At 33.8% G+C, this 14,844-nt stretch overlaps 1 protein-coding gene across 1 annotated transcript; it reads right to left on the reverse strand.

Moving 5' to 3' along the window:
* Nucleotides 1–547: 547 nt before the first annotated feature.
* On the reverse strand, nucleotides 548–2,247 carry LOC131661372 (chalcone synthase-like). Its single transcript, XM_058930901.1, has 2 exons — nucleotides 2,001–2,247; nucleotides 548–1,866 (listed from the first exon to the last, which is right to left on the reverse strand). The coding sequence occupies exons 1-2, from the start codon at nucleotides 2,176–2,178 to the stop codon at nucleotides 869–871; spliced, it is 1,176 nt and encodes a 391-aa protein (XP_058786884.1). The 5' UTR covers nucleotides 2,179–2,247; the 3' UTR covers nucleotides 548–868.
* Between the last annotated feature and the right edge of the window lie 12,597 nt (nucleotides 2,248–14,844).

Raw genomic sequence — 14,844 nt, forward strand, 5'->3', positions numbered from 1 at the left:
TTAATCAACAAATCTAGAATAAAACGTAGTGTTTGAGAATAGATAAAAATAATTGGGAGAATATACAACTCCTTCAGCAAATTCAGGGAAGCTCACGAAGATGGTGTAAAAAAGACTTTGGCACTAAGTAACCCTAAAGACAAATTTTTTGGGTGAGTTACAACCAGCTAGAGAAGAAAGTCACTTTTTAACTTTTGTAAACAAGGGCTTGCATATTTTATCAAGCTAGTGTTGTTATGTGTATCTAAGTTCTCACTTGTTAAGGTTAAGTTTGTACATTATCATATATTTTATGTAATTAATATGATCAAGGCGTTAGACACAGTTAAGTCAACCATAAATATTCGATCTTTTATATTTTTCTTAACGTTTGTGTTATGTTTGTGGATTTACGAGGTGTCGAGATGATCTCATAAGTCTAGACCTAGATTAACTTGTTTTTATGCCTTGAAGAACATACTGGATTATAATATGATATGGTTTATAATATAATATGTTGAAAAACATAAGTTCATTTAATTCTTTGAAAAGGAAGACAAATAAAAGGTATTGAAATAGCAAACATTTTTATTAAAACACACATAAATACACACATGCAAATTAACCGACTTTACGGTTAAAGAGTAGAAAATTAATACAAATTGAAAAAATAGACAACATTACTCACAATGCAACAACTGTAAGGATTGTTAGCTTCTATAGTAAGAGAAAACCTGTCTCTATAGATCTAATGATCCCTACAGGCATCACACCGTGTGCATGGGATCCCAAAATATCCTATAAGAAAGATAGGATTTTATTTTATTCCTTTATTCATTATCATCTCCATACCATCATATCATATGTAGTAACGAGAGAGTGAGTGAGTCTATATGTTGGTGGATGCACTATGCAAAACAATGGTTTCCATGGTCAAGCCAGGACCAAATCCAAACAAAACACCCCACTTAAGTCCTTCGCCAGTAGTCAACTTCCCTTCCTTCATAGACTTTCTTCTCATCTCATCCAATATAAATAACACACAAGCACTCGACATGTTTCCATACTCACTAAGAACATGTTTTGTCGCATTTAGTTTATCTGAATTCAATTCAACTGTTTTTTCAATCCTCTTCAATATTGCAGGACCACCAGGGTGTGCTACCCAAAACAATGAATTCCAATCACTTATTCCAAGTGGATGAAATGCTTCTTCCAGACTTTTCACAATATTATCACCAATCAATTCCGGAACATTTTCTTTCAAATGAAAAGTCAGTCCCACTTCACGCAAATGTCCTTCAATAGCACCTTCAGAGTCTGGTAGAATCGTTTCAGAAGCCGAGACAAGATAGAACAACGGTTTTTCAATTCTTTCATCAGGGTTTGATCCAACGATCACAGATGAAGCACCATCACCAAAGAGTGCTTGTCCAACTAAGGAATCCAAGTGATTTTCATTTGGACCACGAAAAGTAACAACGGTTAATTCAGAACAAACAACGAGGACACGTGCACCAATGTTGTTCTCGGCAAGATCTTTGGCGAGACGAAGAACGGTTCCACCAGCAAAACAACCTTGGTGATATAACATAAATCGTTTTGTGGATGGATTTAGGTTTAAGAGTTTGACGAGTTGATAATCAGCACCAGGCATGTCGACACCTGAAGTTGAACAAAAAATGAGATGAGTTATCTCTGATTTTGGTCTTCCCCATTCTTTTATGGCTTTTGATGCTGCTTTTTCTCCTAGCTTTGGTACTTCTTCAACTAAAATGTCCTGACGTGCGTCCAGAGATGATTTCTCATAACTTGATATGTTTGGATTTTCTTTCAACATTTCTTCTGTCAAATGCATGTAACGTTTCTTTATCATTGACTTCTCACCTGTTCAAACAAAAAAAAACACATAAGTTGAACCGACATGCATATGCATGCATGCATGTGTGTCTAGCATGAAAGATCACAAAAACAAAAACATATATGCATAAAAGCATGCATTCATGTATATACGAGCTTACATATACGCTTCAATTTGTCCTTGAGTTGAGGCATGTGGTTGCTGTTGGTAACTCGGAAGTAATAATCTGTAAAATCAGATTGGTAAATGCAGTTTGGTGGAGTTGCGGTTCCAATAGCTAGAACGGTTGCAGTGCCACGAGCTCTTTGGGACTCTCTTATTTCATCTAAGTGTGCCATTTTGATTGGAAAAGAAAGGGTGTGAAGATTATTGATAGAGAGTATTGGAAAATGCAATTGATGAAGTTATTGTTTGATTAGTATCCTATTTATAGAGAAATAATGTTGACTAAACACGTTGTTACGTACTATAAGTCAATATAAGTGGTTAGTTAAGAATTTTCCCATCACGTGCTCCAAACAAGATAAATCACAACACATTATCTAATTTATATTCTTCGGCGTGTATGCTGCCAACCCACTATTGCCGTCTCAATTGAAAATTGGTGAAGTTTTTCCAATTTTTTAACCCACATTTTTTACAAATTAAGTTCTAAAAAAATCATTTATAATTACTTATTATGTTTCAAAAATAACATAGCATTTAAAAATAAACATATCATCAATTTAAAAATTGTAAAAATATAAGAAGATAAAAAAACATTTGAACTTATAATATTGAGTGATTAATTTTAGGGTTAAATATGTTTTTGGTCTCTATAAATATTTCAATTTTTATTTTTAGTTCTTACTAAAAAAAATAATATATTTTAATCTCTACAAAAATTTTATGCATGCAGTTTTAGGCCTTGTTATTTTTTAAAATTTTGAAAACTGTTTAATTACCTTTAAACTTCTAAAATTTTGAATAATTTTTTCATAAATGTTTAGAATATAATAAAACATTTCTTTACGAAATTTTAAAATTTTTTAAAATAAAAATAATTAAATATAAATTTTTTAAATTTCAAAAGATAATAATAAAAGTAATGAAAATCTCAATTTATAAATCAAATTTTGAGTTTCTTTTTTTCAGAGGAACTTTTTTTAACGTTCTAAACATATCTTCAAAATAATCATTCAAAAGTACACATTAGTTTAACAGGAGGGACTAAAATTACATGCATAACAATTTTGTAAGGCCTAAAATATATTATTTTTTAGTAGGGACTAAACATGAAAGTTGATATATTTATAGGGACCACAGACATATTTAACCCTTAATTTTATAAATTATCTAAAATAAAAGATCAAAACTATAATCAATGAGCTCGATCCGACATCTTGATCTATAAGTTCGCCATTCATTTTCCACTTCTCGCCATCTTTATCACTTCATTCCTTTAACAAAGAACTATTTCTTTTTCTATCTCTTCATCTTTACGCTCATTTGTCATATAGTAGTTATTTTTTATTCATATATTCTATATTTGCTCTCCTCTTATTTCTTGTTTTCGTATAGTAGTTATCTCGTATGTTTTTTTTTTTTTTTTGATTAAATAATATATTCATCCAAATTTTTATTTTCAAAATGGTTTTGAGTGGATGTTGTGTTTTTAAATGGTACAATAATTTTTTCTTCGTGTAGAGCTCTTATGAAGTCACTTCGAACAAATGTCATCATGGAATGCAGATGATTGGGCATTTGTTTCCTTTGGCATGTGGTCTAGATTAAAATTAATATTAAAATAAAAATAGTAGTACGCTGCCACCACTTTTTTTTTCTTCATTTCCCCTACTTGTTTCCACACTCTGGTTTTAAAACTTTTCTAGTCTGACTATGTAACTTAAAAATGATGACTTTTGACTGAACCGATTCTCACCATTGAGACACCAATTTTCTCTCCTCTTGTCTCTTGTTCTCATATTCTACTTGAAACTTTGGCTTTCTTTGATTACAATACAAAAGGATAGTGCACCAAAAGAAAAAAGTTGATACAATTTATTATTTTCTATTCTAGCAGCAGACAGATACCATAAAAGTGTTCAAATGCTAATAATGATGTTTTGGGATTGGAATTATAGGCAGGTAGACAGCTGAGAATTTTTTATTTTTGGTTTTTTGTACCTTTGGTTTAGAATTATATTACCTTTGGTTTTTTTTTTTCTTTCAAAGGTGTTCAAAAGATTCGAATTATATTACCTTTGGTTTTATTATTTTTTTTATATTTTTTTAACTCTCATAATCATATTTCTCTCACATTTAAATCTATTTTCAAAATGTATTAAAAGTTTCAAAGTTAGAAAACAGTAAAGGTAAGGATTCTTTTCCCAAGTTAGTAAAGTTTTGGCTTTTTTTCAAATCCTGTTGTATAATTTTTTTTTTAAATAAACAATTGATTACGAAATCGCACTAGGGGTGCAATTGTTTGGGTTGTATAATTGTTTTGATGCAATATATATAGGAAATATTGGTAAGGTTGTGATACTAAATCTCATTTGGGATATGATTCATAGCTTTGCATCCTATAGAAATTATGTAAAACAAACATCTTCATGTTAAGGGAACCTTCAATTATGGCTGCCAAGTCCTTTTTATTTTTTTGAGAAAATGGGTGATGTACTGACAGTGTAAAAAAGTTTTACACTGTCAACCAATCACGACCATGAATCAGGACAAGTCAGACTATAATTTTAAAAAAATTTATATGACATTGCAAAACGATTTGTTTCTATTGGATGACAGTGTATAACTTTTTTACACTGTCAGTGCACTACCTTTAACCTCTTATTTTTTAAGAATTTTTGTAAAACGAGTTTAAATGAGAGGGAATGCTCATTGGCTTGCCCTAATCTACTATGATATTGAGCTATTGTATGTGTTATATATTTCATTGGTATCTGATCGGTTTTCTACACAGTTTAAATTTCATTAACTTTTACATATAAAAAATGAAAATATCATTTAAACATTAATTTGCGCTGCTCACAAATACGGTTAATAATGTTTTTTAAAATTTTAAGCTTTATTAATTCATAATAAAATATATTTATTTAAAAAAGATTTTATAAAAATTATAATACTAATGAATTTCATCACTTTTTTGGAAATAAAACTACTTTTTTAAACAAAAACAGTTATTATTACCGATCTCTAAGGATCCAAAAAACTCAACCACCAAATCTATCTAATCAATACTAAATGCATTCCTATCTTTGTGTAGTTCTATTGAGTGTGCATATAATAATGCTGGTGTCCCTAATATTGTCCATAAGTTTAGGATCAATACTAGTTTGAACAAAAATGATAGAATTTCTTGTCCTCCATAGAATTTCTCATGTATCATTTCTGCTATAGCAATCTTTAGAACATTTCTGCTATAGTAATTTTTAGAATTTTTCTTTTTCATCCTTTGCCTTTAGTTTGTTGACGGATCCATATGCTCTTCTTATTGCGTTAAATATTATATGCATCCAAGTTCTATATTGGATGATACAAAGAAAACAAAATTTGAGTATTATTATAAATAAAGATAGTTAGTTTGAGTTTTCTACCCAACATCAAAATATAGTTTTTTTGGTGTACTGGAGATTTGGGTAGTAGTGTGTCTAGAGGGGACTTTCTATTTTTCCGTTCAAAAATAATTTGTCGAGAGAGTTTTATATTTTTTTCCTTCAAAAATAGTTTATTGAGAGGGTTTGCAATTTTTTCATTCAAAAATTGTAGTTGAGAAAGCGTTTTAATTTTTCCGTCCAAAAATTACAGTTGAGAGAGAAAAAAAATTTAAATATCCATGTTTAAAAAAAATACAAAAAAAACCAATTTTTCAGAAAATTTACCAAAGTGTCTAGGTTTGGCAGCACACCATGGGGTATGCGCCAAACCAAATGGCGCATTGGTTGTGAAATAGCCAAATCAAATGGCGCAAACATTATGGAGATAGGGCAAGCCATACCATTTGGCGCAAACATGTTGTTGCTTACACATAGGCGCCATTTGAAATGGCTCCTATGTGTTAGGATTTTTTTAAAAAAATACCCCATTTCGTTTCTTTTCGCGCAAAGTTTTCGATTCCAGTCTTTGATTTTCGTAAAATTGTCCGATATGCCGATTTCGTAAAATTGTTATTAACCCTAATTATGTTATTTAATATTCGTGTTTTCGATTCCGCCGCTTAATAAAGTAGAGTTCATTGATTAAAAATATGTTACAAAGTTGATACACGAAGTTGATACATTATCATAAAGATATGTTACAAAGTTGATTAAACATGTGATGAGGTTGTTCCACGACTAGGACATTTCTTTTTATTGTGCCCTAGTTGACGACAAATGCTACATTTTCTTTCTATTTTGTCATGCACGTCTATTTCGGTTCAAATATGAGTACTATTGGGACGACCCTTTTTATTTCGTCGCATCGTGTCATTATGTCAAACAACCTCCCCATCATACTCAAGCTAGTAATCCTCGTTCGCTACCAATGGAAATGCGACATTGTATACCTCGAGCAAGGTGTCAGTCTTGTAAATTGGAGAAAGTAGTGACAATGCATCTCGGTGCGCATATGCACATGCTGCTATAACATGTGAGTAAGGCATACGAAATGCTTGGAACTTTCCACAGTCGCACCAATGATCATCAAGTAGAACCCTATATTGTTGTCTCAAGAATCCTTCGTTGTGGTAAATTGTTTCTCGAACACTGAAGGTGCGGTTGAATCGATCGAAAGAAGTTACATGATGACTGTTCTATCATAAATTTCATGCAACTCTTGCTTAACAGTTGACCCGAATCTCTAACCGCAATCCACCTCTTACCTCTTGTTGAGAACAGGGAAGCCATCCTAAAGTAGGTTTCCTCCACCAGTGCAGTGATAGGAAGGTTTCGAATGCCCTTAAAAACACCATTCATAGATTTTACTAGATTTTTTGTCATGTGGCCTCATCGCACGCCATTGTCGTAAGCCCTGGTCCATTTCTCCCTAGATAGGTTATCAATTAAACTTCCCGCCTCCGAATTTGACAATACAATCTCACTTCGATGATGTTGGAATGTAGGTTGAGTTAATGCATATCCTGCATTGACCAGTGTTTTCCGGAGGTGCCTATCCTTAATCTCCCGCATGAAATTTTGGGCAATATGGCGAATACAATATACATGTGTTGATGGTGGGTGTTGCCATCCGTTTGTTGGGTTGTTGTAAGCACTTTCAATGGAAGCATGCCTATCTGAGATTAAACAAAGATCAGGTTGAGGAGCAACATATTGTCGAAGATTCCTTAGAAAGAAACTCCAACCCGCAACACTTTCACCTTCCACTATTGTGAATGTTACTGGAAATATGTTGATGTTTCCATCTTGTGCAACAGCCATCAACATGGTTCCTTTGTTTCACTCTGACTTCCCAAGAAGCTAAAGCTGTTTGTCGATGGCTAAAAGATTTGAGAATGCCCGATGGGTATTCATCAAATTTATCAAGGTGTGCTGACCCTAACACTGGGAAGTTGCATGGAATGAAAAGTCACGATTGTCACATTTTTATGGAACAATTGTTACCAATTGCATTTGGCTCGCTACCCAAACATGTTCTTGATCCACTAACTGAAATAAGTCAGTTTTTTAGAGATATTTGTGCGTCAGCTTTAAAAGTGGAAGACATCATGAAGTTGGACCAAAACATTGCAATCATTCTTTATAAGTTGGAACAAGTATTTCCGCCTGGTTTCTTTGACTCCATGGAACATTTACCTGTGCATCTTGCATATGAAGCTTTTCTTGGTGGACCAGTTCAATATAGGTGGATGTATCCGTTTGAAAGGTTCATGGGTGATTCAAAGCGGTCAGTGAAGAATAAAGCAAGAGTTGAAGGTTCTATATGTGCACATTACCTGCATCGAGAAACATCACATTTTTGCAGTCAATATTTCAATCACTTGATGTTAACTCCTAGAACCATACGGAATCCGGTAAATGTCAACCAGAGGAGTCAATTCACCTTATCAGTATTCGGTCTTCCAGGTCGACCTTCTGGAAAGAAGAGTGTGCATTGGTTGACCCAGAAAGAAATGCAATCCGCACATGTCCATGTCTTGATCAACTGCGTTGAAGTTAAACAATACCTTGAGTAAATTTATCCAATTTTTTTACCTTTGTTGACAATGTCTGTATACCAAACTTATTTAACTTATGGTGTATATTTTGTAGGGAAATTAACAATGCCTATTTTCATAGTACCGGTGTACAGTCAACATCCGGCGTCATTCATGCTCAATTTCCCTTATGGTTCAAGCAAAGATTGTCTATCGTGTTTCCACCAACTCCAGAAATACTCCATTTGAGAAACTTGGCAGAAGGCCCTATCCAAAGCGCAAATGATTGGCACACATACTTCGTGAACGGATATAAGTTTCACACTGAGGCATGGACCGAAGGGAAAAAAACCATAAACAGTGGTTATTTGTAAAAGGAGTTACTGATGGTGGTGAAGATGACTTTTATGGAGTTATTAAACATATCTACGAGTTGGTATACCATTACTTGGATTCAAAAAATAAAGTTGTCTTGTTTTATTGTGAATGGTATGATCCAAGTAGAGGCACAAAAATAGACAAGTCATACGGTACTGTTGAGATTCAGATGAACCGAAAATACAAAGAGTATGACCCTTTCATAATGTCAAATATTGTTAGGCAAGTTTATTATGTACCTTATCCTTCATTTGTAACACGTAAAAGAGGATGGTGTGTTGTAATAAAAACAAAACCGCAAGGTCATATTGAAAATGGCGATCAAGTAGAAGATGTTGCCTATCAAGTTGATGATGTTGATCAAATTAATAAAGTGGTTGCAGCTGAAGACATTACAAGTTTGTCTGACACAACTGTTGAGGGACATCAAGTTGATGCATCTATATTGTTGGTTGAAAATAATGTGGATGAAGAGAATGATGAAGAGTTTGAATTCGATGACAATAATGAAGAGAATGACGAAGAGAATGATGAAGAGATTGCTTCCGATGACAAAAATGAAGAGAATGACGAAGATAATGATGAAGAGAATGATATGGATAGAGAAGATGAAGAATAACTAAACATTGAATGTAATATCTATTAAATATCTATTTATGTGTTAATGAATATCTATTTACGTGTTAATGAATATCTATTAAATATCTATTTATGTGTTAATGAATATCTATTTATTTGTTAATGAATATATATTGATCTTAATGAATTTATTATCTTTGTTGGTGAATAATAAAATAGGTAACATGCCACCTAAGAGTAAAGATAGTGGTAGGAAGTCCCAACGTCCGAGGATAGTAGTATGTGACGCGCCTCACACAGCCGCGTGTCCCCGCCCTCAGAGTCATGTTGATCCTATGTCTCTAGCCAGTACTCAGGCTTTTACCCCATTACTCTCCTCCCACACATTCCCGCCTGGGGTACCTGCATCTTTCCAGTACTCAGCGGTACCGCCATTCTTCCAGCATCCTGGTGTGCCCTCGTCCTTCCAGCAGGCAGGAGGACCTAGCTTTCCATTCACACATACTGGTGTGCCCCCGCCCAGCTTTCCATTCTCCCATACTGGCATGCCTTCATCCTTCCAGCAGACTAGAGGATCTGGTTTTTCATATCCCATCCAGATGACTTCATCCTTCCAGCAGACGGGAGGATCCAGCAGTACACGTCCGACAAAGGCTGGACGATCTCCTAGTCCACGCCCCACACAGGCTGGACAATCTCCCCGTCCACCTCCCACACAGGCTGGAGGATCTTCTAGTCCACGCCCCACACAGGTTGGAGGCTCACGCACCCCACATCCCACACATGTACCAGCATGTGAGGTTGATGAGGCAGTTAATGAGATAGATGGAGCTGATCTTTGTGGGAGGGATGATCCCGATGAGATTCATGTCGTTGACGGTAGATTTTGGATTTAGCCCGAAGGAAGCAAGTAAGTTTCCTATTTAAAAACTTTTATAGTATGTATACATTTTCATTTTTTATATACATTTATATCTAACATTTTCATTTTTTGTTTCAGTTTTACGCCGAGTCGGACTGCTGCTAGGATTGTTAACTATATAATTCAGCAGATGTATAAATCAGCTTTTAAGAGCTATGGGGACGTCAAAAATAAAGATGAATGGTTTAGAATGTTTAAGGTATTGTTATTTATATAGGTTGTGCATTTAATTTATTTTTTTAGTTATGGTTATTTAAATAAAATTCTCATTATAATTACTTAACATTTTATTTTAATGTCATACAATATTATTGCAGGAGAAATGTGTGTGGGATCCTTTGAGTGAAAAAAGTGTTCAGAAAGTTTTCAATACCAGATGCTCTAAAAGAATGTCTGATATGCTGCGGCGAGTAAGGGAGAATTATGAGCTTCATGGCATCCGTCCTAACTGGATAGGCGAGGAGGTTTTTCAGGAGCTTGTTACATATTGGAGGACTCCAGAATTCCGGGCTAAATCAGAAACTTTTAAGAAGATGAGGGCATCTGAAAAGGGCGGGTGTGTCAACACAGTTGGAAGTATTAGCACCGCCGATCATGCCCGACGATTGGTAAAAATTTTAAAATTTTTAAGTTACATCTTTATTCATAATATATTTTACTAATTATTTTTAATTATATTATTTAGGCTAAGGAGTTGGGGAGAAGACCATTGATGCCTGAGCTGATTTTGAGGACCTGGACAAGGAGATCGGGAGGTTTTGTCGACGAGCGCACGAAGATGTATCTTGTAAGTGAAATTTACGTTGTTTATTTTTTTTAAATTAATACAAAATTTGTGACGTGAATTTCATGTGGCAATTGATAAATTGCCACGTGAAAATCATGTGGCAAATCATAAGTTGTGGCGTGAAAATCACGTGGCAACTTTTTAATATATTTTAATTTATAGTATGTACATATTTATTTAGTATAATTAAATATGTATTTAAATATTTAACTTAAAATTTTTTTATTGAATATGTGTGCAGGAAGAATATGATAGACTGCTTGCCATTTTTCTGGAAAATAATCCTCAATTCATGCCAGCAGAGGGGGAGCCGCTTAACGCGGATGTTGATCACTATATTTGGTGTGAGGTTATTAAAAAAAAGGACCTAATGGTTGCTTTTTTGGTGCTGGAAATTTGGCGGCCAGCTATAGACGTGGTGACCGCAATCTGTTTCAAAGAGTTCAGGATGGAGAGGGTGGATCGCGTCAACCAAATCTGACACATGAACAAACTGAATTAATAAGGCAATTGGCGAGACGCGAAAATGAAGCCCAGATGGAGATGATGCGGAAGAAGCAGTCTGATATGGAGGAGCAGCATGCGCGACAGATAGAGGGCATTATGAAGAAGCATGCTGAGATGGAGGAGCAAATGAGACGGTTTATGCAAGGAGGTGGAAATTACAGTAATGCTCCTCCTCAAGAGCCGGAGGATGACGGAGTGGCTGATGATTTTAATCCGGATAATTATTTTCCGGATGATGCCTCTTAAAAACATTTTGTATTTTATTTGTTTTTAATTTATTTTTATGTAAATTATTCTACATTTTAATTCATTAAAATATTAGTTTTAAATTTTTAGTTTTATTTAATTGAATTTATTATATAAAGTTTATTATATGAATTTATGTTATAAAATTTTATTATATAAATTATATTTTATAGATTTTATTATATAAATTTTATTTTATATATTTTATTATATAAATTTTATTATATATAAATTTTATTATATATATTTTATTATATATATTTTATTATATATTAATTAATTATATAAAACTAATAAAACAAATCAAATACAGCGTGATTAAAATTTTTTAAAAAAAAAAAGCATTTAATGTAGCGATGTGGAAACCACGTCGCTACATTGGTCAACTTCACACTTTTCCACACCTGTCACACCTGCTGTGTGTGCAGGTAGCTGTTTCCAATGTAAGCCTGTTGCGACGTGGGAGTCACGTCGCTACTTTCTGACGTGGTCTCCACGTCGCTACATTGTTGCCACTCGTGCTCCTGCGACGTATTGGCCCACGTCGCTACTTTTTGTTTGCCACGTGATTTTTCCTGTTGCGATGTGCTATCCACGTCGCTGCAGAGCATATTTTTTGTAGTGTGATATAATTCGCATAGGGTACCAAATGAATCACATTGAGAAAATCCTAACAGAGATTGAATCGGGTGACACTTGTTACATTAAAAGAGCTCATGACCCTCAAACTCACATGTTGGCCCAATTAGCCGTTACCCAAAAAAATCAGTTTTAAGCTTGCTAATTCAAATATTACTGCAAACATAACCTTTAAGACTACTTTCTATAAATAGAATGGGTTATTTGCTTAAAAAATATCAAATTTATACTTTTCATATAATTTAATATATATCATAAGAGCATGAATTAACACAATAAAAAATTAATTTAAATAGTTTTGTTAAGTCATTTTAGTTGATAGATGTGCAGAGACATCAAATACATGATTGTATTTATTTTTAAAGGGTAAACTTCAACCACTATACTACGTGATAAAAAAATTAATTTAAATACTTTATAATATTTTTTTAAGCAAAATATTTATAAAGATTCAAACATATGCTTTATGCTTAGTTTATTTTTATTTTATTTTGATATTAACATTTTTTTTATTAGGGAGAGAAGATTTTGAGAGAGTGTTAATTTTCTTTCTCACTTGTAATATAATATAATATTATATAAAATGATACTGAAGTCTAAATTTTAACTTTTCTGGCTCAAAATTGGCTACAGTTGATACAGTTGAACCAGTCAATGTAGTTTAGTATTTTAAATTTTTTTATACACCACATAGTATATTATATATGGAATTAGAATTTATCCTATTAAATAAAATTGATTACATAGGTTTTATTCCGCCATCATATTTTATTTAAAAATAAATTTCTATTTAATTGTTAATCTTATAAAAATTAAAAAAAGAATTTATACAATAAATATGGTGAACTTATTTTGTAATCTATTCCACCCAACCCTCTTGTCAATATTTATAAGCAATCAAAAAATTGTTAACAAATTAATATTTAAATAAAAAATTTAAAAGTTAATTTATAAGTTTGCAAGTTTAATATACTTTAAAATATGAAACTTTACATTATTTAAATTATTTCTTATCAACATAATTAAAAATATTACAAGAACACAAAAGATTATACTTTAGATATTTTATGCAATAAAAATTTCGTTTTTAAAATTTGATATTTAACATATTTTTTTTATAATACTAAGGATTAGTATTCACGTCCATATCAATCTATTTCTCTGGTCTTAATATCTCAAAATGCTTAGCACACCAAAAATGAAAATAGAAAATGTATGGTGGACATGAATCCTATATTACTAAATACAAATCTCGTAAACATATTCCATATTTATATTTATTCCTTATTTCCAAGTACTTTCAATTTGAATCCATACATACCAAAGCAATTAGCTTCTTAGCCACCAAGCACATAAAAACATAAACGAAAAATATGTTTGAAGTAATAACACAAAAACCAATATCATATTCACACAAGAATATTATTTGTTTTTGTGTTCAAACATCAAATGTCCTAAACCACACATCTAATACCCGTGTGTCAAATAAATGAAATACTTTAATGTTACGAATTAAAGGAAAATTCTTTGCCCACCTCCCAACCTTCTAGGTCACCTCTGGTGAAAAACCACATATACTCCTGACTTCGGAAATGCATTTTCGAAATGCAAGAAAAAAGTGTTTTCGGAGATGCATCTCCGAAAGCGCCTTTTTTTTTCTTCAAAATTTGACTTATTTCGGAAATGCATTTCCGAAAACACCATTTTGGAAGTTTATTTCCGAAATATTGCGCGTTTTGCAGATTAAGCAAAACAGCCCCCTCCCCCATTCATTTACCCTAATTCAACATCAAACACAACCCTAGAGAAATTTTGTGCAAACACATCCAAGGCTACATCAAAGGCTCCAATAACCTTGCTATACTACATTCAAAAGCTCTCCAATCTCTTCAATCGGTAAGCATTTCGAGTTTTAGATCTATGATTAAAATTTATATTAGGGTGTTTACAAATAGCAAAAAATGTATTAGGTTAGGTTGGTACTGATATTTAGGGTGTTTAGAATGATTAAACATAGTTTTGAAGTTTGTTTTTGGGGTCTGCCATGGAAGTTGCAGAAAACTTCCTCGCAGGGGTGTTTCGGAAGTTCATTTCCGAAAACACCTCTATTCCCAGTTTCGGAAATGAACTTCCGAATTGTATCAGAAGTGCAATTTTTTTTAGTTCTTTATGTTGTCTCGCATATTAATCGATTTCAATTGTTTTTAGGAACATGTCAGACAAACAAGCACGCATCAGACAGGATATAGAGACCCAGACTGCGTCGGCTAGACGCGAGCGGGAGGCGGCGCAGCTGGCGTCGACACAGGGATGGGGGCAGGGCCGGGGACGACGTGTGCGAGTTCCCGTGGAGATGGACAAGGGTACCTCTACATCTGGATCGAGGAGTCGTCTGGCTCGAGTATCTTCTTCCCGCCATCGAGAGGAGGAGGAGGAGGAGGAGGTGGCAGTGTCATACCACGAGGCGGAGGAGGTACCGGATGTTGATCCTCCACTCGGGGAGGAGGATGAGCAGGAGGAGGGCTACCCGGGAGGGCCCAGTGAGACTTCCGTGCTGCTTACCTACCGCGAGCACGTCGCTCGGCGTATCTGGGAGGGAGAGGTATTTTTTATAATTTGCCCGACTACATTATTTAATCGTTTATAATTTAGACGTTTATTCAATATTTTCTTAACGGTCTATTTAACATACTTTTTTATTATTTTTTTTTTGTAACAGGAGAGAGAGCCGTTGAAAATGGTGAACCACGCCCGGAAGGTTTTCAGTCTGTTTAAACCGACTGTCGAGTGGTTTAACGACGCGGTGAGAGCTTCAG

The sequence above is a fragment of the Vicia villosa genome, linkage group LG3 (genome assembly GCF_029867415.1).
Source record: "Vicia villosa cultivar HV-30 ecotype Madison, WI linkage group LG3, Vvil1.0, whole genome shotgun sequence".
NCBI classification, from domain to species: Eukaryota; Viridiplantae; Streptophyta; class Magnoliopsida; order Fabales; family Fabaceae; genus Vicia; species Vicia villosa.

Coding starts and splice junctions, on each gene's coding strand:
- LOC131661372 (XM_058930901.1), bottom strand. CDS start 2,178: ATGGCACACTTAGATGAAATAAGAGAGTCCCAAAGAGCTCGTGGCACT. Junction 1,867..2,000: donor GGACAAATTGAAGCGTATAT/GTAAGCTCGTAT, acceptor TTGTTTGAACAG/GTGAGAAGTCAATGATAAAG.